At 41.1% G+C, this 22,703-nt stretch overlaps 1 protein-coding gene and 2 long non-coding RNA genes across 3 annotated transcripts in view; 2 read left to right on the top strand and 1 right to left on the bottom strand.

Moving 5' to 3' along the window:
• The window catches only part of polr1a (RNA polymerase I subunit A), a 68,178-nt gene that overhangs the window by 35,546 nt on the left and 9,929 nt on the right, over window positions 1–22,703 (top strand). Inside the window, exons 21-29 of the mRNA XM_077217229.1 lie at window positions 4,822–4,904; window positions 4,984–5,149; window positions 11,183–11,404; window positions 13,148–13,362; window positions 15,369–15,536; window positions 17,031–17,166; window positions 18,721–18,881; window positions 18,986–19,109; window positions 22,027–22,134. Of these exons, the coding sequence (XP_077073344.1) occupies window positions 4,822–4,904; window positions 4,984–5,149; window positions 11,183–11,404; window positions 13,148–13,362; window positions 15,369–15,536; window positions 17,031–17,166; window positions 18,721–18,881; window positions 18,986–19,109; window positions 22,027–22,134 (1,383 nt within the window). The remainder of the gene's footprint in view (window positions 1–4,821; window positions 4,905–4,983; window positions 5,150–11,182; window positions 11,405–13,147; window positions 13,363–15,368; window positions 15,537–17,030; window positions 17,167–18,720; window positions 18,882–18,985; window positions 19,110–22,026; window positions 22,135–22,703) is intronic.
• Window positions 5,752–6,496, top strand: LOC143724266 (uncharacterized). Its single transcript, XR_013197305.1, has 3 exons — window positions 5,752–5,781; window positions 6,121–6,160; window positions 6,433–6,496. It is a non-coding gene; the product is annotated as an uncharacterized LOC143724266 (long non-coding RNA).
• LOC143724257 (uncharacterized) lies at window positions 20,540–21,463 on the bottom strand. Its single transcript, XR_013197296.1, has 3 exons — window positions 21,337–21,463; window positions 21,201–21,270; window positions 20,540–20,806 (listed from the first exon to the last, which is right to left on the bottom strand). It is a non-coding gene; the product is annotated as an uncharacterized LOC143724257 (long non-coding RNA).

The following is a 22,703-nucleotide window of genomic DNA, read 5'->3' as shown; positions in this document are numbered from 1 at the left end:
ATTCGACAGTAAATTCAACGTTGACATCCAGGAACTGCAGGAAAAGCAGTAGATTACCGAGCATAATCTCCATCTGCTGTTAGTCCACCTCACTAGCAGGAGGTGCAAGTCCGTGTTCTTGACGAAGCCTGAGCAACAGTTAGAGCAAGCCATTCATTCATAAAAACTCATTTACAACAATTGAGCATGCATTACGTTTTTTGTGATGATTATCTGGGTCAGTATATATGCGGAAAAGATGATAAAGGCACAAAAGCTGTTTTTATGTTTCATTCATTAACTTCATTCATTGGTACTTTCCCTGTGTAGCCTTACTGTGCGTTCACACCGGACGCGAATAGCGCATCAAATTCGCGTCTACAGCGTCTAGTTTGACGCTTGACCACTTTGTGTTAATTCGCGTGTCAAGAGTGAAACTGACGCGCGTAAAAAACAAAAGTTTGAAGCGAAATTTACGCGCCACGCGCGTCAGAATCGAAACCTGTTGGCGCCCATCTTTTTTATGTTGATCGAGCATTCACCGGAGGGTCACCGCTCTGTATTTGCTCTGGAGAGCAGAACAGCGGCGTAGGGGTAATCGTCGCCGTATTTGTGTCCACCAGACCCTTCGAAGGCGAACCCAGTGTGGCGAGTTTCACCATTGGCTCGCTCCAGGAGCTGCGCCTGGATGACGGCGGCTTTCAGCGGTACTTCCGCCTGTCCCGCGCCCAGCTTGATGACCTGTTGTCCCGCATCGGAGCGAGGATCACCCTCGCCCTCATCCACCTAATCTGTCATTTATTTTTGTTTTGATGATAAATGGAGCCAGCCTCCAAAAGTGATTAATCTGTCCTGTGATTTTTCTCTCTCTCTCGAACAACACTGTCCAGACATGAACTTATGCAGTATGTTGGTTGTCTTTACATTACTAATATTTGATATATCTAGATATGGAATAAATAGCATTCAATACAAAATGAATATGTCTCATATATTGAAATCAAGTTTTATGTGATAAAATATTTGCTTTGTTGTGCATTAGAACCAGTCATATTACAAAATAATTTATTGAAGCCTCCAGATACTTCACCTGATGACAGCAGCAAGCAGCTAGGCTCCGGATTGGTTAACGCGGCGCGAATTGACGCAGAAGTTCAGATTTTTCAACTCGGGCGGCAGACGCGAATTCGCGTCAAACGCGTGAATGCACAAATAGCACTAACTAAATCATTCGCGCGTAACGCGCTTAACGCGCCAGCCGCTTAATTCGCGCAATTCGCGCGAACTTGACGCACGGATGAGGCGAATTCGCGTCTACCGCACCACGCTCTACGCCTCATTCGCGCCGCAGGAATTTTTTACGCGCGTAACGCGTCTTTGCATCGACTTAACATTGAAATCACTCGCGCCTGACGCGCTATTCGTGTCCAGTGTGAACGCACCATTAGGCTACATGTTATCAACTTTTTCTACCATGAACGGGTTTATAATCTGTTTCCCTCGATACCTCATCATACTCAAGGATTCCCCTTCCATCAGGACAAATTGCTTAACGTAGCTTAATGGACTAATACAGTGATATAAAAGATCAAACTCGCACCTTATTGGGGAAGTATGCCTAGATACATGTCAATATTCCTACATGCATGACTAATCTGGGAAGGGTCATAGCACTTTCATATTGTTGTCCTATATTGTTAGTTTAACTGTAACTTAAGTCGCTTTGGATAAAAGCGTCAGCTAAATGACTAAATGTAAAATTGGCTTGACATTCGCACATTTAGGGACCATCTCTAAAGTAACATTGGTAGTCCTATAGGCCTAAACGTTTCAAACTTCAATAGCAAACTTCAATTTATTTGAATAAATTGTGCATTATGCCTGACACCTACATGAACACTTTACAGTTGATTTTATGACTGCAAGTCGTTCTCTTCAAATGCTATTAAAGTTAGAAACGTGTATACCAATGTCGTGTGTAACTTTAGAGACGGTCCCCAATGTCAAGCCAACTTATGCCATTATCACTGAGAAACGCTCAGCTTTAAACTTTGCGCGTTAAGTTCATATTCTGAGTCCTTCTGCTTGTCTGGGAGTTTGGTCTTTTATATCACTGTATTAGTCCATTAAGATACGTTAAGCGCTTTATATGTCCAGCAGGGGAATCCTGACGTATTGAGGGAAACCCTAGCCTACTGCATGCAGCACAATCACCGCAACATAAGGTTGAGGCAACTAAACAACCAATAGATATGTCAAACTCAGATGTAACATTGGATCTGTATACATCCGCATCGGGGAATAACATTATAATCTCGTTCACGGTAGAGATGCATGTAGGCTACACAGGAAAAGTAATCGTGAAGACACTGAATTTCACATAAAACATAATAATCATTCACAGATACACTTACATTGTTGTAAATGAGTTTTTAGGAATGAACAGAGGTGGAAAGAGTAATAAAATATTCTACTCAAGTAAAAGTACTACTACTTCAATGAAATTTTACTTAAGTACAAGTAAAATTACAGTAAAATTTAATTTAAATTAAAATCATTTAAAATTTACTCAAGTAAAAGTTACTGAGTAACTTTTTTAACAGTGGGTGGGGTGGGGTGGGGTTAGGGTTAGCTAATCCTAATGAGATTTTTACAGTATGATCACGTCTCAGAAAATATCACGGTTTACAGTATTAATCAATTATTAAATAAACGGTATTATTAAATTATGGTTATTATTATTATCATCAGTTAAAATGACAGTTAAATTAAAGAAAACAGGTTTTTTCGGGGTTGAACAAATGCTTTTATTATAACAAACTTGAAACCATTTGTTTGTTTTGTTTATTAAAATTTCAATAGAACATGTCTAATCAATTAAATTCAATAATTGATAATGAATTAGATTAACAACTCATTTTTAACATTAATAATTTATTACATTTTTATAAGAATAATATAGTCCTATGAAATGTATTTTATTCAGAAAATTAAATCTTTCTTTTTATGATTTAATCCAAATATATTATCAAAAACGGTGGCAATCAAATGAAAATTTAAACTTGCGTCCTTTTATTTTTTGGGGAAGAGCTGCAAAAAACAGATTTACTAAATTAAACCATGGACAAAAAATATATGCCTTAATTAATGTTTAAATAAATTGTATTATTATTATTGTTGTTATTATTATAATTTTGAGGAGTATGTTCTATTGTATGTCTACAATAATAATATATTTCTGTCATAATTTCTCCTAGTTAAACCAAACTTTTATTTTGACGGGTTGTAGTGAAGACCTGTTTCAAAGTGTAAGCCTATTTGACAATGGTTTTTCTCAAATAAAATGATGAAAATGCTCATTAGGCGTTCTCTCAGCTCTGGAAATGTTCATGTATTCAAATTGTTTGTGAGATGCTGAAAACACCACGAGTACTTGAGTATGTAGAAGACAAAGCGGAGCAGCTCATTCACACTGATTCACAGAAACGCAGAACAACCAGGTTATATATTTACATAGCAGTATTTTGCGCTTAAATATTCACAGACCATGTCGCGATTGGATTTATTGCACAGTTCTACTTTCCATGTATTCATCCATCCATCATTTTGAGTGGTTTACGTGACATCTTCTGTGTTATGTAAATTCCATTTTCATGACTGGATTCCGGGATTCCCTCTGCATCACGTAAATCATTCGGCCTTACGTTATAATCGGGATAAACCTTTATCTGCAGGAGGGATGGTGTCCTATTTATCCTCCTTTTGCAGCCACTTTGTGTCCACATTTTTTACAAATTGGATATCTATCCTCGAGGACAACCACACTTTTTTACATACAAAGTATTTCCATACTGGCCATAATTCGCTTCATAAAAATTTGAGGCCGCTTCGCTTTCAGCTTCAGCTGGGTCTGCGTCACCTTTTTTGCTTGTTTGTTCTCCCCCCCTTCAATCAATGCAGTAGTTTCCGGAGTGTGAATTTTTTTTTTTTTTTTTTTTCTTCTTCTCCCTTGTATTATTATTTTTTACTCAGTAACGGATATGATTTCAAATGTAGCGAAGTACAATACTTCAAACAAAACATACAGATTTCAAAAACTACTTAAAGTAGATTTACACAAAAAAACGACTCAATTACGTAACGCGAGTAAATGTAATTCGTTACTTTCCACCTCTGGGAATGAATGGCTTATTGCTCTAACTGTTGCTCTGGTCTTCGTCAACAACACGCGCTTGCACCCCCTGCTGGTGAGGTCGACTAACAGCCATAGACTGTGCTAACAACAGATGGAGATTATCTACTGCTTTTCCTGCAGTTTTCATTGTGTCGTGGAATGTGCAGGCAAACAAACAACAACAAATGTAATTCTTTTTTTCTGATGCAAGACTTTTATTTTGATTTATTTTACCCCGGTGCCCCGTTGTCCCCTTTATTTTTTCTTCTCTATTTTTTTAGGTCAAATTCTTAAAAAAAATAAAATTGTCATTAATGACAATAGGGAAATGTTGGTTCCATGGCCAAATCAGTTGAGAACCAGTCTTACATTGAAATATACTATAATCTGTTTTATTTGCTACAAATTTTGCACAATTAATACTAAATTTGGCTCAAACGATAACTGGACCGAGCCACACAGAATTTACAGAACAGAATTTTGCTATTCCTAATTTATTGTGATATTGACAAAAATTAGATTAGATGCTGTATCTCAGCCAAACTTTGATCAATTAAAATGAAACCCGGTATGCTTCATCTGAAAATCTCAACATATTGTTTTTTAGTCACTCTATGTAGAAAGATTTAATGAACAAATGTAAGTGGTGTCTCTCTTTCTATTTTCAGGAGTTCTTTTTCCATTGCATGGCTGGTCGTGAAGGACTCGTGGACACTGCTGTCAAAACCAGTCGATCTGGTTATCTGCAGAGGTAGTTCTGGGTCTAACTGAGCCATTTCTGCTTCATCACACTCTTCTGTGGCGAGATCTGAAGTGCTGGTGTGTTTCAGGTGTGTGATCAAGCATCTGGAAGGTCTGGTGGTCCAGTATGATCTGACTGTGCGGGACAGTGATGGAAGTGTGGTCCAGTTTCTTTACGGAGAAGACGGGCTCGACGTCCCCAAGATCCAGTTCCTACAGCCGCGCCAGTTCCCTTTCATCAAAGACAACTACGAGGTGACCGTACATAGACATGTTTCTGCACTGACCGCTGCGTTGATGGAAGACAACAGTTAACAGCAGTGTTGGGGAAGTAACGTTTAAAACTAATGCATTACAATATTGCGTTACTCCCCAAAAAGTAACTAATTGAGTTACTTAGTTACTTTTTATGAAAAGTAATGCATTACATTATGCGTAATGAGTTTCATTAGTTTTGCGTTACTTTTTCTCACCTGGGCTGGGCTTGTTTGTTTTTTAATAACAACAAAAAAAGTTATATTTTTGGCTAATGTAAAGGGCCTTTCACACCAAAAGTGAAATGAAGCGTCAAGCTGAAGGAAATGCATATTTCTCCTGTACAGTAGAGTAGGGGCGTAGAGGCGGAGTAGAGTAGAGGCGTTGTAGAGGAGTATAGGTGGAGTGGAGTACGGTAGAGGTGGAGTACGGTAGAGGTGGAGTACGGTAGAGGTGGAGTACGGTAGAGGTGGAGTACGGTAGAGGTGGAGTACGGTAGAGGTGGAGTAAAGGTAGAGGTGGAGTAAAGGTAGAGGTGGAGTAAAGGTAGAGGTGGAGTAAAGGTAGAGGTGGAGTAAAGGTAGAGGTGGAGTAGATGTAGTGTACAGTAGAGAGCAGTGCAGTAGTGTGTAGTAGAGTAGTGTACAGTGGAGTACAGTAGAGGTGGATTAGATGTAGTGTACAGTAGAGGTGGAGTAGATGTAGTGTACAGTAGTGTGTAGTAGAGTAGTGTACAGTAGAGTTGGAGTAGATGTAGTGTACAGTAGAGTACAGTGCAATAGTGTGTAGTAGAGTAGTGTACAGTCGAGTACAGTAGATGTAATTTACAGTAGAGGTGGAGTACAGTAGATGTAGTGTACAGTGGAGTACAGTAGAGGTGGAGTAGAGTACAGTAGATGTAGTGTACAGTGGAGTACAGTAGAGGTGGAGTAGAGTACAGTAGATGTAGTGTACAGTGGAGTACAGTAGAGGTGGAGTAGAGTACAGTAGAGTGCAGTGCAATAGTGTGTAGTGGAGTAGTGTACAGTCGAGTACAGTAGATGTAATTTACAGTAGAGGTGGAGTACAGTAGATGTAGTGTACAGTGGAGTACAGTAGAGGTGGAGTAGAGTACAGTAGATGTAGTTTACAGTAGTGTACAGTAGAGGTGGAGTACAGTAGATGTGGTGTACAGTGGAGTACAGTAGAGGTGGAGTAGAGTACAGTAGATGTAGTGTACAGTGGAGTACAGTAGAGGTGGAGTAGAGTACAGTAGATGTAGTGTACAGTGGAGTACAGTAGAGGTGGAGTAGAGTACAGTAGAGTGCAGTGCAATAGTGTGTAGTGGAGTAGTGTACAGTCGAGTACAGTAGATGTAATTTACAGTAGAGGTGGAGTACAGTAGATGTAGTGTACAGTGGAGTACAGTAGAGGTGGAGTAGAGTACAGTAGATGTAGTTTACAGTAGTGTACAGTAGAGGTGGAGTACAGTAGATGTGGTGTACAGTGGAGTACAGTAGAGGTGGAGTAGAGTACAGTAGATTTAGTGTACAGTGGAGTACAGTAGAGGTGGAGTAGAGTACAGTAGATGTAGTGTACAGTGGAGTACAGTAGAGGTGGAGTAGAGTGCAGTGCAATAGTGTGTAGTAGAGTAGTGTACAGTCGAGTACAGTAGATGTAATTTACAGTAGAGGTGGAGTACAGTAGATGTAGTGTACAGTGGAGTATAGTCGAGGTGGAGTAGAGTACAGTAGATGTAGTTTACAGTAGTGTACAGTAGAGGTGGAGTACAGTAGATGTGGTGTACAGTGGAGTACAGTAGAGGTGGAGTAGAGTACAGTAGATTTAGTGTACAGTGGAGTACAGTAGAGGTGGAGTAGAGTACAGTAGATGTAGTGTACAGTGGAGTACAGTAGAGGTGGAGTAGAGTACAGTAGATGTAGTGTACAGTAGTGTACAGTAGAGGTGGAGTACAGTAGATGTAGTGTACAGTGGAGTACAGTAGAGGTGGAGTAGAGTACAGTAGATGTAGTGTACAGTCGTGTACAGTAGAGGTGGAGTACAGTAGATGTGGTGTACAGTGGAGTACAGTAGAGGTGGAGTAGAGTACAGAAGATGTAGTTTACAGTGGAGTACAGTAGAGGTGGAGTAGAGTACAGTAGATGTAGTGTACAGTGGAGTACAGTAGAGGTGGAGTAGAGTACAGTAGATGTAGTTTACAGCAGTGTACAGTAGAGGTGGAGTACAGTAGATGTAGTGTACAGTGGAGTACAGTAGAGGTGGAGTAGAGTACAGTAGATGTAGTTTACAGCAGTGTACAGTAGAGGTGGAGTAGAGTACAGTAGATGTAGTGTACAGTGGAGTACAGTAGAGGTGGAGTAGAGTACAGTAGATGTAGTTTACAGCAGTGTACAGTAGAGGTGGAGTACAGTAGATGTAGTGTACAGTGGAGTACAGTAGAGGTGGAGTAGAGTACAGTAGATGTAGTTTACAGTGGAGTACAGTAGAGGTGGAGTAGAGTACAGTAGATGTAGTGTACAGTGGAGTACAGTAGAGGTGGAGTAGAGTACAGTAGATGTAGTGTACAGTGGAGTACAGTAGAGGTGGAGTAGAGTACAGTAGATGTAGTGTACAGTAGTGTACAGTAGAGGTGGAGTACAGTAGATGTAGTGTACAGTGGAGTACAGTAGATGTGGAGTAGAGTACAGTAGATGTAGTGTACAGTAGTGTACAGTAGAGGTGGAGTACAGTAGATGTGGTGTACAGTGGAGTACAGTAGAGGTGGAGTAGAGTACAGAAGATGTAGTTTACAGTGGAGTACAGTAGAGGTGGAGTAGAGTACAGTAGATGTAGTGTACAGTGGAGTACAGTAGAGGCGGAGTAGAGTACAGTAGATGTAGTGTACAGTGGAGTACAGTAGAGGTGGAGTAGAGTACAGTAGATGTAGTTTACAGCAGTGTACAGTAGAGGTGGAGTACAGTAGATGTAGTGTACAGTGGAGTACAGTAGAGGTGGAGTAGAGTACAGTAGATGTAGTTTACAGCGGTGTACAGTAGAGGTGGAGTAGAGTACAGTAGATGTAGTGTACAGTGGAGTACAGTAGAGGCGGAGTAGAGTACAGCAGATATAGTTTACAGCAGTGTACAGTAGAGGTGGAGTACAGTAGATGTAGTGTACAGTGGAGTACAGTAGAGGTGGAGTAGAGTACAGTAGATGTAGTTTACAGTGGAGTACAGTAGAGGTGGAGTAGAGTACAGTAGATGTAGTGTACAGTGGAGTACAGTAGAGGTGGAGTAGAGTACAGTAGATGTAGTTTACAGTGGAGTACAGTAGAGGTGGAGTACAGTAGATGTAGTGTACAGCGGAGTACAGTAGAGGTGGAGTAGAGTACAGTAGATGTAGTGTACAGTGGAGTACAGTAGAGGTGGAGTAGAGTACAGTAGATGTAGTGTACAGCGGTGTACAGTAGAGGTGGAGTAGAGTACAGTAGATGTAGTGTACAGCGGAGTACAGTAGAGGTGGAGTAGAGTACAGTAGATGTAGTGTACAGTGGAGTACAGTAGAGGTGGAGTAGAGTACAGTAGATGTAGTGTACAGCGGTGTACAGTAGAGGTGGAGTAGAGTACAGTAGATGTAGTGTACAGTGGAGTACAGTAGAGGTGGAGTAGAGTACAGTAGATGTAGTGTACAGTGGAGTACAGTAGAGGTGGAGTAGAGTACAGTAGATGTCGTTTACAGTGGAGTACAGTAGAGGTGGAGTAGAGTACAGTACAGTAGATGTAGTGTACAGTGGAGTACAGTAGAGGTGGAGTAGAGTACAGTAGATGTAGTTTACAGCAGTGTACAGTAGAGGTGGAGTACAGTAGATGTAGTGTACAGTGGAGTACAGTAGAGGTGGAGTAGAGTGCAGTAGATGTAGTTTACAGTGGAGTACAGTAGAGGTGGAGTAGAGTACAGTAGATGTAGTTTACAGTGGAGTACAGTAGAGGTGGAGTAGAGTACAGTAGATGTTTACAGTGGAGTACAGTAGAGGTGGAGTAGAGTACAGTAGATGTAGTTTACAGTGGAGTACAGTAGAGGTGGAGTAGAGTACAGTAGATGTAGTTTACAGTGGAGTACAGTAGAGGTGGAGTAGAGTACAGTAGATGTAGTTTACAGCAGTGTACAGTAGAGGTGGAGTACAGTAGATGTAGTGTACAGTGGAGTACAGTAGAGGTGGAGTAGAGTACAGTAGATGTAGTTTACAGCAGTGTACAGTAGAGGTGGAGTAGAGTACAGTAGATGTAGTGTACAGTGGAGTACAGTAGAGGTGGAGTAGAGTACAGTAGATGTAGTTTACAGTAGTGTACAGTAGAGGTGGAGTAGAGTACAGTAGATGTAGTTTACAGTAGTGTACAGTAGAGGTGGAGTACAGTAGATGTAGTGTACAGTGGAGTACAGTAGAGGTGGAGTAGAGTACAGTAGATGTAGTTTACAGTAGTGTACAGTAGAGGTGGAGTACAGTAGATGTAGTGTACAGTGGAGTACAGTAGAGGTGGAGTAGAGTACAGTAGATGTAGTTTACAGTAGTGTACAGTAGAGGTGGAGTACAGTAGATGTAGTGTACAGTTGAGTACAGTAGAGGTGGAGTAGAGTACAGTAGATGTAGTTTACAGTAGTGTACAGTAGAGGTGGAGTACAGTAGATGTAGTGTACAGTGGAGTACAGTAGAGGTGGAGTAGAGTACAGTAGATGTAGTTTACAGCAGTGTACAGTAGAGGTGGAGTAGAGTCAGTAGATGTAGTTTACAGTGGAGTACAGTAGAGGTGGAGTACAGTAGATGTAGTGTACAGTGGAGTACAGTAGAGGTGGAGTAGAGTACAGTAGATGTAGTTTACAGCAGTGTACAGTAGAGGTGGAGTAGAGTCAGTAGATGTAGTGTACAGTGGAGTACAGTAGAGGTGGAGTACAGTAGATGTAGTTTACAGCAGTGTACAGTAGAGGTGGAGTAGAGTCAGTAGATGTAGTGTACAGTGGAGTACAGTAGAGGTGGAGTAGAGTACAGTAGATGTAGTTTACAGTAGTGTACAGTAGAGGTGGAGTAGAGTACAGTAGATGTAGTTTACAGCAGTGTACAGTAGAGGTGGAGTAGAGTACAGTAGATGTAGTGTACAGTGGAGTACAGTAGAGGTGGAGTAGAGTACAGTAGATGTAGTTTACAGTAGTGTACAGTAGAGGTGGAGTAGAGTACAGTAGATGTAGTTTACAGTAGTGTACAGTAGAGGTGGAGTACAGTAGATGTAGTGTACAGTGGAGTACAGTAGAGGTGGAGTAGAGTACAGTAGATGTAGTTTACAGTAGTGTACAGTAGAGGTGGAGTACAGTAGATGTAGTGTACAGTGGAGTACAGTAGAGGTGGAGTAGAGTACAGTAGATGTAGTTTACAGCAGTGTACAGTAGAGTGCGCAGCTCAAACAAACCTCTCAGCTGCTGTTATTCTGGATTAAAGAACAATAGGATACAGGAGAAGGAAGTTCAACACTCTTATTATTTAAGAAAATCATTGATGAAAATTAGATAATTGAAGGTCAGCAGCAAAGACATTGGTTAATAAAGTGAGATTAAATGCATAAAGTATATTTGTTTAATTTTATATAGTTAATTATACAAGTTTTGCGTTTTGCAAATTCTGAGATTGTATTTTACTGTTTTTATTCATTGAGGAATACTGAATGTTTTCGTGCAAGTGAGATGAGCTAATGCATGTTCACATTTAGTCTAGAACTAAAATAACCATCATGTTCACACACACAGCGCGCACACAACACACACAGCACGCACACACACCTCCTCACTTCATTTCTCTCAACATGTGGACAAGGAGAGCTGTCAGTTAATAAATGTGAAAAAGTGACTAGTGTTACTTATTTGAAAAAGTAACTTAGATATTTTGTTGCAAATTTAAAAAGTAATGCGTTACTTTACTACTTACTTGAACAAGTAACCTGATTACGTAACTCAAGTCACTTGTAATGAGTTACACACAACACTGTTTAACAGTGCATTATTTTCTAGGTTATCAGAAAGTCTAAGTGCTTGGATGAAGTCCTGGATAAAATGGACCCACAGAAAGCGTTTGATCACTTTAAAGCCATTAAGAGATGGAAAGCCAAACATGAGCGTGTTTCTCCCAGAGACGGGGGCTTTCTGCTCTTCTCCCAGAAGAAGCTGAGCAAGTTGAAGTCTCAGATGGAGACCCAGGATCTGGCCAACGGAAGAGAGGCCGCCACTCTACAGGTACTGGAGCTTTGTGGAGAGTTTTAGCTTACACATGCTTGTTAGAAAGATGATTCAGCTCCTCAAATCTCCAGAATAACACAGTATTCTCATCCTTCCCTCGCACTTTGAAACACATCTTTCCCTCGCAGGTCAAAATGACCTGAACTTTTACTTTTTTTTGTCCAGAAAGCTTATTTTATTTTAATTTTGATTTAAATTTGTTTGAAAAATTATGCAATTTAATGGTTATTTTTTATTTTATTTACCTTTAAATTACTAGATTTGATCAATAAATAAATAGTAATTTAAGCACATTCCTCACATACTTTCGACTAAAATTTAAAATAACCCACTATTTCATGCATAAACCTTTTAATTCAGCTTAAAATATCTTACATTGGAAGTCTTTGCCGACCTTTTGTGAAAGATAAATAATATAAGATCATATTTCATGACTCTAGATGGCCTTAAATGAGCTGTTCTGCTGGCCCCTCTGATGAGCACTCAAATTTAAAGGGTTAGTTCACCCAAAAATGAAAATGATGTCATTAATGACTCACCCTCATGTCGCTCCGAGCCCGTAAGACCTCCGTTCATCTTCAGAACACAGTTTAAGATATTTTAGATTTAGTCCGAGAGCTTTCTGTCCCTCCATTGAAAATCTATGTACGGTATACTGTCCTTGTCCAGAAAGGCAATAAAGACTTCATCAAAGTAGTCCATGTGACATCAGTGGGTTAGTTAGAATGTTTTGAAGCATCGGAAATACATTTTGGTCCAAAAATAACCAAAACTACGACTTTATTCAGCATTGTATTGTCTTCGGTTCTGTTGGGGATCCGCGTTCACGAGTCCGCTGTGATGCTGCTGACGTGTATCTGGTGCGTCCGTGTATTCGGGTTCAAATAAATATGGCTGGGCAAAAAAATGCAAGTCTTCCTTAGTGTGGAAATCCTTAGACATGTTTGCAAAGATTGTTTTGATTACAGCGTGCGTCTCCCTCAGACTGTAAACGAAGCTCGGGCGCACCAGACACACGTCAGCTCGTCTTACGTCAGCGGACTCGTGAACGCGGATTGACAACAGAACCGGAAGAGAATACAATGCTGAATAAAGTCGTAGTTTTGGTTATTTTTGGACCAAAATGTATTTCCGATGCTTCAAAACATTCTAACTAACCCACTGAGGTCACATGGACTACTTTGATGATGTCTTTATTGCCTTTCTGGACAAGGACAGTATACCGTACATAGATTTTCAATGGAGGGACAGAAAGCTCTCGTACTAAATCTAAAATATCTTAAACTGTGTTCTGAAGATGAACGGAGGTCTTACGGGCTTGGAGCGACATGAGGGGGAGTCATTAATGACATCATTTACATTTTTGGGTGAACTAACCCTTTAAGTTTCGTGTCAAAATGACCCAAGGGAAGAATTAGGGTTTTAAAGTCGGCATGAAAGGGAAGTTGAAATGCTTCTGGAGCAAGAACAAATGTGGGCGGGGCTTGATTGTGTCTGTGAGGAATTGATTGGATGTTGTGGTTTGCTATTGGCTGATCTCATATGAGTTACAGGTTATAGCCCCGCCCTCATCATCAGAGAAGAGGAAGATACTCTAATTCAAGATTATTAACACAATAATGATGTGCATGGATAAATCATTTATAATAAACAGTGCAATATTCCATTAAAAAACTAGAATTGTGCCTTTAGATTTCTCTGTGGCTTTAACGCTAGTGACAGTGCTGTTTCTTGTGTTAGCTCATGGAGAGGTGGAGAGCTCTGGGCGAGCCGGGCCGGAGGAGGTATTTGAAGAAGACGTCTCACTGCCCTGACCCGTGTCTGGCTGTTCACCGGCCCGACATCTGCTTCGGCTCGGTGTCCGAGACCTTCGAGGCCATCGTCGAGTCCTACCTGGACCAGTTCAACGTCAAGCAGGAGTTTCAGGTGTCTTCTGAAACCGTTGACTCCGACAGGTAAGAATTCATGTTGATTGTTCAACATTAAACGATCTGGATTAAAGGGCCATTCTAGAATATGCTACTAGAATCAGTCCATTGTCCACAACAACATTTGATGTTGGTGAATAGGTTTCCTAGAGAACATCTGTTTTCTGTACAACTGGGTTGTCAATATTTTTTTTGTACAGAAACTATATCTCTAAATATAAATATATATTTTAAAATGTATTTAAATAAGTTACTAAAATAATTAACCATTGTGCGTCAATTAAAAAAAGCTACACATAGGTCCATAGTGGACAAGAAACTGTCACATAAATTTTTTACTGAACATTTCTGCATAACGCACCTTTAACTATTCCAGTTGTTCGTGATCTATTGCATAAGGATTTTTTAATCTGAAGCAGAAAGCCTCGGATGTGAACCCAGAAAGCCGCTTCTCTGACAGAATTCAGACAGCGTGCGAATGCTGACGCTGAATAGAGCTCTCTTTCACGTCTTCTTGCGTTGAACAGACATAGTCACACACAAAAAGTATCCTGGTAAACATAGTCTTAAAGGAACACACCACCGTTTTTTCAAATAGGAGTTATTCACCGTCTCCCCTAGATTTAGATAGGTGGGCAAATGCATTTTTGTCTCAGTGAATACATTGTCTTAGTCTGGCAGCGCCGCCGCTAGCTTAGCTTAGCATAATTAATGGAATCCTTTGTTGCCGGATAGCATGTCGTGAGTAAAAGTGATTAAGAAAAACAAATTAGTTCTTGTGGCCTGCGTATTCACAATGAGTACAAATAACAATTCAGATTAAGACTAGGCGATTCATACAGCTCTTAAAGTGACACCAGCCTAATAAACCTGCTGCTGCTTTTGATTTAATGTTAATTAAACAACAAACTGCCCACTGCTCTTGACTGTATAACTTTTGTAACTTTAATAAGGATTCATCCATATTTAATTTATACAGTGAAGACTATGCAGTGCTATTTTACATTTTATTATTCATGTTCTTTATCTGAAAATTACTGTTAGACTGCCCTGAAAAGCATGAAAAACAGTGTTTATTTTATTGTATGTTTGTTCTGGTGTATTTGTGTTATTGCTTGTAATTTGATTATTTGTTTTTATCAAGCGGCAACCTTCCGGTTTCTCTCTTTAATCCAACACTGAAGTGACTTAAACTGCAGTTCATCGACTGGCCTCTAGAGACCGGCTGCAGAAGAGAGTCAATCCCATAGACCCACATGTTAGAATTACCATCTTTACAGCAGGAAAAAAATATTTTTACAGCCTGGTGCAAAAAGTGGTTTTGGTCTATAAAGCTAATTTTGCCCTTCATGAAAACTGTGAGGGGGGTGAATTTTTTAATAACTCATCCGTTTAAATTATATTAAACCTTAAAGTTCTGCATAATTAGGGGCATGGCCACTTGAGTGACAGGTGGATTGCCGCTGATGTCACTACTAGCCGTTTGTCTGCTGTGTGTTAACTAGGGCTGGGTAAAAAATATCGATTTCTCGATTTTAATCGATTCTCATTTTTACAAACCGATGTCGATTCTTAAATCCCAAGAATCGATTAGGCTAGTCATCCTGTTTTCCTTTGATGAATGAATGGAACATTGTAGCGCGCATCCCATCCAATAAATCGCAATAATCTTTGTGTTTTGTTATTATTGATATGAATCAAAGTCTCATTTTCTGAAATTACGTCCATTTTCTTACGGAATTTAAAAACATAAATACTGTTTTGGCGCTGTGGCGTAAGATCGCTCTGGCGCAGCTCAGCTCAAGAGAAGCAGCAGCGCGGAGCACACATTATCTTATCTTCCGCCTTAATAATACCAGTTACAGCGCAAAATAAATGAATTCCGAATTGAATTGTGAAAATTGTGTAAATTGTGTCAATACCCAGCCCTAGTGTTAATGTCACGTCACCTCAACTAATCCCGCCTTTGTGTGTGTGTCTCTGTGTGTGTGCGTGCATGTGTGTGTGTGCTCGTGTGTGTGTGTGTGTGTCAGACTCAGGCCGCTCCTGCAGCTGAAGTGGCAGCGGGCGCTCTGTGACCCCGGGGAGGCGGTGGGTCTGCTGGCGGCTCAGAGCATCGGGGAGCCCTCCACACAGATGACCCTCAACACCTTCCACTTCGCCGGCAGGGGCGAGATGAACGTCACGCTGGGCATTCCCAGGTCAGACCTCACTGACAGGGAAATCACACCACTCTACGTGAACACATTCAGGACCAATATTATTGTTATTTATTTTTTTATTCAACATATACATTTATTTCTCTTATTCCGGACTGGCATTTGAACTGTCCAAAACACACGTTTAATTTTCTCCCCTCTGAAAATCATTTACAATAAACCACATTTATAAATAAAGCTGTTACATGTGAGTAGAATTTTTTTTCCTCCATTTTACACACTTATACAAGTCCTTGAAAGCAGGGTTTCTTTAAAGGGGACATATTAAGCCCCTTTTCACGATATGTAATATAAATCTCTGGTGTCCCCAGAATGTGTCTGTGAAATTTCAGCTCAAAATACCAGATCATTTATTATAGCTTGTCAAAGTTGCCCCTTATTGGCTGTGAGCAAAAACACACTGTTTTTGTGTGTCTCTTTAAATGCAAATGAGTTTCAGCTCCGCCTCCATTCAGAAGAGGGCGGAGTCTTTACACGAGCTTCAGAAACTCCGGCAATAACAAAACAGGCCGATCTCACTCATCCAGAATCCCAGAATAACCGGCAGCGAGTGCAGCCGTACGGAGAGACTCAGGAGGAGTTTCTGAATGTTAGTGGAGACATTGATGTAGTTGTTGTGGAGTTACACTGATCATCTCATCATCATGTTGAACTTCTACACAAGTGTCCACAGTTCCTGAGGTGTTTATAAGACAGCGCTGACATGTTCTGGTCAATAGTGTTCAGTGCTCGTCTCAACGACAGAACAGTTTCAGGCTTTGCTGGATCTTCTGCGTTGCGTTAGAATTGGTCACTGTTGTCGCTTGTGAAACCAAATATCGGCTGGTGTGTGTAAACGTGCAGATTAAGAGCCGGTAATATTATAAGATCCTCTTCATACATCAGAAGGAGAACGAAATCTGATCGGCTTATTTTTTTACATGCTTGCAGAGAAAGACTCACAAAAACGAACTTACTTTCACTTTTCATGTATTCAGGGTTGGTAGAAGCACAGGGGACCCGATTATAGCACTTACACACGGAAAAAGTCAGATTTATATGATATGTCCCCTTTAAATCATCCTCCTAAATGCACTTTTTGCTATGAATACAAGGATCCTTGGATAAGATGTCAAATCTATCCTCTGCTATGAAGGGTCTGTGTGATGGAGAGATGAGAAGAGACTCTTGATCTTTTGTTTTTTACAAAGACAAAAAGTTTGAAATGTCAAGGCTTGTGTAATGTGTGCCGTGTTCCCTTTTCGGCAGGCGTTTTTCACAAACGTTGTTTTATCCACACAGCCTCTCGTTCGCAGCTTGAATTATGTACTTTACGCAGACCTTTGGATTCAAAAGTTCCTAGTATCTGCAGATCCATGATGGTTGTGCACCACAAACTCCTTTTGAATTGATTCAACTTCATTTTTTGCTTGGTTTTTATTCAGTATGAATATGCAATAGAGCGATGAAGTGTTAACGTGAAATCATCTTCCACAGATTAAGAGAAATACTCTTGATTGCCAGCTCTAAAATCAAGACCCCCATGATGAGCATCCCAGTTCTGACCAACAAGAAAGCCTTGAAGCGTGTGAAGACCCTGCGGAAGAAGTTAACACGTGTGTGTTTATCAGAGGTGGGCACGGCCTGTTCAGTGTGTTCAAGTTTTTCCCCTTCGCTGTAGATCTCAAATCTACACTGCGTGCAGGATTATTAGGCACGTTGATTTTCTGATCAGATTTTTTGTCAAAAAATGTGAAGCTTGGGAGCACAGACTTACGTTTGGTCTTATTTTAAAGAAGACCCGTGGCAGATTATTGTTGAAGTAAAGAAATTAATCCAAAAAAAGTTATATAGGTTTAAGTTTATGAACATTATTTTATATAAAATATATATTTTATGAAACAAGTTGAACTCTAAAACGGCTAGACAATCAAAGCCATAAATCTAAATAAGTTGTGTTCCAAATTTGAGGTTGATATCTTAAAAAACAGCTTTCAGTGAGAGTGTGTTTGGGCGCAGTGACACACTTCCCCATTAGATCCAGCAAAACTCACTGGGACACAGCGGCTGGATTTGGGTTTGAGTTTGAGTTTTTCCTTCTGAAATATTACAAGCACACAAACACACGCATTTTTTTATTACACACATGCAAACCACACTCAGACATCCATTACAACACACCCACACAATTATCGTTGCATAATTTATCCAATTGGCTCTATATATGCAGAAGCAGAAAACAGGAACAAAGCGATTATTTGCTTCATAGGCCAAACCTGAGAAAATGGCTCCATCTGGCAAAAAATAGTAAAAATGTTAGTTTTGCAGCCTTGCCAACAGAATGAAGGCCTTTTAACAAAGATTGCATAATTTTATAGTTAAATGGCCCTGGGATTAAAAATTGCCGTTTCAATGGGGACATTTTTGTCCAAAAGGCGCTGAGGAAGTATTTTGTGTTACTTACTAGTGCAAAATAGATTTATTAAAGGAAATGGGGGTGAAATAGTAAAATTCCAATTAAAACACACACCTGTGCCAAAATGTATGCAGTTGGCATTAACAAGTTAAAAAAAAAATACACACCTGTGCCAAATTTTAGGCAGTTAGCATTAACACAGGCAAAATGATCGAAAAGACAAAACTGAAAAAGACAAAAATGTCCATAAGAATGCACAATTAATAACTACTATTAATTTTGTATTTATTCATTTATAAGTGATATATAATTGTTAATGAAGGCTGGAAATGAAAAACACATTATATTCAGGTGTGCATAATTATTTGGCACTTTTTGTTTTACAGATAAAATAAGCCAAAAAAGAGATTTAACTCAGACTGAAAAGTCAAAAATTATTAAATGCCCATGAGAAGGATACATTACTAATGCAATACTAGAAACTGCAGTTAAGGCATGACCATTGGACAGTGAAATGCTCATTGGGTCAGCAGGGTCAGACAAAAACAGCTGGAGAAGAAAAGACACATGTTAACTGCAAAGTAATTAAGTGTAAACCATCAGGAACCCTTTAGAATTTGAAAGATAATCTTTGATAAATGAGATCTATGATTGTATTCCTACCGAAAAGTAGTGCTTGAAAAGTTGTATTTTACAGTAAGTGGACGAACCCTGTCATGTGATAAGTTGTTGAACCCGTGTAAACTCATGATGTGCTCTTGATCTCCACAGGTGCTTCACAAGGTGGATGTGATCGAAACCTTCCGCATGCTGAAGAAACGAAGCGACAAATCCCGAGTGTTCAAGCTCACGTTCCAGTTCTTGCCTCCGGAGCGGTACCAGGAGGACAAGCTGCTCACCCCCGACGAGATCCTTCAGTTCATGGAGCAGAGGTGTGCCTGAAGCCCGTCCCGCCGCTCCTGCGAACACACTCCCCAGGCGTCTCACAGGCGTGTGTTTGTGTGTGTGTGTGTGTGTGTGTGTGTGTGTGTTACAGGTTCTTCCGGCTGTTTCTGGAGGCCATTAAGAAGTTGAGCGTTAAACTGGCGGCTCTCACCATGGTGGACACGCGCAGAGCCACGGCCGGAGACGGAGAGGCCGGAGGAGCTGCGGCCCGAGAGGTACACACTCACGACTAGGCCTGTGACTATTCACTCGACTCACCCTGCGATACGATTCACGATACGATTTTTTTAACAACGTGAGATTTAAGTACGTGATGATGTACATCCAGCCGGTTGTTATCTCAGAAAAAACCCGACTGGGTAATCAGGATCAGGTCTTCATCAGCCTGAAGGGGTTTATTCTGAGATCACACACACACAATTGTAGGGGTTTATTCTGAGATCACACACACACACACACACACACACACACACACACACACACACACACACCTGAAGGGGTTTATTCTGAGATCACACACACACACACACCTGAAGGGGTTTATTCTGAGATCACACACACACCTGTAGGGGTTTATTCTGAGATCACACACACACACACACACACACACACACACACACACACACACACACACACACACACACACACACACACACACACACACACACACACACACACACACACACACCTGAAGGGGGTTTATTCTGAGATCACACACACACACACACCTGAAGGGGTTTATTCTGAGATCACACACACACACCTGTAGGGGTTTATTCTGAGATCACACACACACACACACACACACACACACACACACACACACACACACACACACACACACACACACACACACACACCTGAAGGGGTTTATTCTGAGATCACACACACACACACCTGAAGGGGTTTATTCTGAGATCACACACACACACACCTGAAGGGGTTTATTCTGAGATCACACACACACACACACACACCTGAAGGGGGTTTATTCTGAGATCACACACACACACACACACCTGAAGGGGGTTTATTCTGAGATCACACACACACACACACACACACACACACACACACCTGAAGGGGGTTTATTCTGAGATCACACACACACACACCTGAAGGGGTTTATTCTGAGATCACACACACACACACACACACACACACACACACACCTGAAGGGGTTTATTCTGAGATCACACACACACACACCTGTAGGGGGTTTATTCTGAGATCACACACACACACACCTGAAGGGGTTTATTCTGAGATCACACACACACACACACACCTGAAGGGGGTTTATTCTGAGATCACACACACACACACACACACACACACACACACACACACACACCTGTAGGGTGTTTATTCTGAGATCACACACACACACACACCTGTAGGGTGTTTATTCTGAGATCACACACACACACACACCTGTAGGGTGTTTATTCTGAGATCACACACACACACACACACACACACCTGAAGGGGGTTTATTCTAAGATCACACACACACACACACACACACACACACACACACACACACACACACACCTGAAGGGGGTTTATTCTGAGATCACACACACACACACACACACACACACACACACACACCTGTAGGGTGTTTATTCTGAGATCACACACACACACACACACACACACACACACACCTGTAGGGTGTTTATTCTGAGATCACACACACACACACACCTGAAGGGGGTTTATTCTGAGATCACACACACACACACCTGAAGGGGGTTTATTCTGAGATCACACACACACACACACACACACACACACACACACACACACACACACACACACACACACACACACACACACACACACACACACACACACCTGAAGGGGGTTTATTCTGAGATCACACACACACACCTGAAGGGGGTTTATTCTGAGATCACACACACACACACACACACACACACACACACACACCTGTAGGGTGTTTATTCTGAGATCACACACACACACACACACCTGAAGGGGGTTTATTCTGAGATCACACACACACACACACACCTGAAGGGGGTTTATTCTAAGATCACACACACACACACACACACACACACACACCTGAAGGGGGTTTATTCTGAGATCACACACACACACACCTGAAGGGGGTTTATTCTGAGATCACACACACACACACACACACACACACACACACCTGAAGGGGGTTTATTCTGAGATCACACACACACACACACACACCTGAAGGGGGTTTATTCTGAGATCACACACACACACACCTGAAGGGGGTTTATTCTGAGATCACACACACACACACACACACACACACACACCTGAAGGGGGTTTATTCTGAGATCACACACACACACCTGAAGGGGGTTTATTCTGAGATCACACACACACACACACACACACACACACACACCTGTAGGGTGTTTATTCTGAGATCACACACACACACACACACACACCTGAAGGGGGTTTATTCTGAGATCACACACACACACACACACCTGAAGGGGGTTTATTCTAAGATCACACACACACACACCTGAAGGGGGTTTATTCTAAGATCACACACACACACACACACACACATCTCTCAGCTTCCGCGGGGAGAGCGGTTTCAGCGGCGAGAGATAAAACTAGACGAACATTTAAGAGATACGGTGTACAGTCATAACACTTATTACACAACATTTCAACACATTATTATTATGGAGATAAGAGATGTTGATTTCAGATTAAACTGTTTTAATATTGTACCTGTTTGTAATTTATAATCCAACAGTGTACAAAACAATCGTCACAAAATGGCAGCCGCTGTGATTGTATGAAACCAGAGCGAGTCCAGGATACTGGACGGCATAATTATATAACTGTACACAAAATATTAATTTGAGTTTTAATATTTTATTAGCTCACCAAATGCAAAACTTCCACGAATAAAACCCGTTCCTAGCGAGCGTATAGTGCTGCTGACTTCAGTGACCCGGATGAGCCTGTGTTTCTGTTCTCACCCGCCGTTATCTGGGAATATCACACCGCTGGATGGAGCGATCGACCAATCAGAATCAAGCATTCCACAGAGCCGTGTAATAACATGGGATAATGACCGTATCATGCCTGACTTCTCCACAGGATGAAGGCAATGAGGACGCAGAAAACAACACGATCGTGGATGACGTGGCGAATGAAGGTGATGCTGATGCTACGGATTCCAGGAGAAAAGAGAAACGGGAAGAGGAGGTATTATAATAATTATTATTATATCTGTTCTGCTTTTGTACATCGTCATCTGTCTTTTAGTGTGTAATGTTGCAGTGTAAGCATGAAAAAGATCTCAGTTCTTCTCTATATCAATGTCAGTTTTTCTGAACTCCTGAAACGCCTCCATTGTAGTCTTGAGTTTCTTCCGGGAACGAACACGTCACAATATTCCTCATTTAATTATTAGTGTGTTAAACTGGCGGTTATGGTAAGGGGCGGGACATTTCCCAAACACACTCGAAGCGCTCGACCAATCACAACACACTGATCCAGCCAACCAATCAGAGCACAGTGTGCTTTTCAGAAGGAGGGGCTTCATAGAGACAGGAAGTAAACAGAGCGTTACTGACAGACTGGGAAGAGAGGAGCCGCAACAATGGAGAATATGAGGAAATGATCAACATTCAAGCAGGAAAACCTGTTCTAGTAGAGCCTGAAACAAGACTTTGAAAAAGAGCCCAAACACATCAAGACTGTAAAATGACACAATTTTGCAGCTTTGTTTCAGTAAATGCTCTTTTCCATGTTATTTTTTCTGTATTTCCGTT

The sequence above is a fragment of the Siphateles boraxobius genome, unplaced genomic scaffold (assembly GCF_051911475.1).
Source record: "Siphateles boraxobius isolate OS27281-9 unplaced genomic scaffold, OSU_SipBor_1 70, whole genome shotgun sequence".
Lineage (NCBI taxonomy): Eukaryota > Metazoa > Chordata > Actinopteri > Cypriniformes > Leuciscidae > Siphateles > Siphateles boraxobius.
The sequence above is the reverse complement of the archived record's forward strand: the minus strand, read 5'-3'. Positions and strand labels throughout refer to the sequence as shown.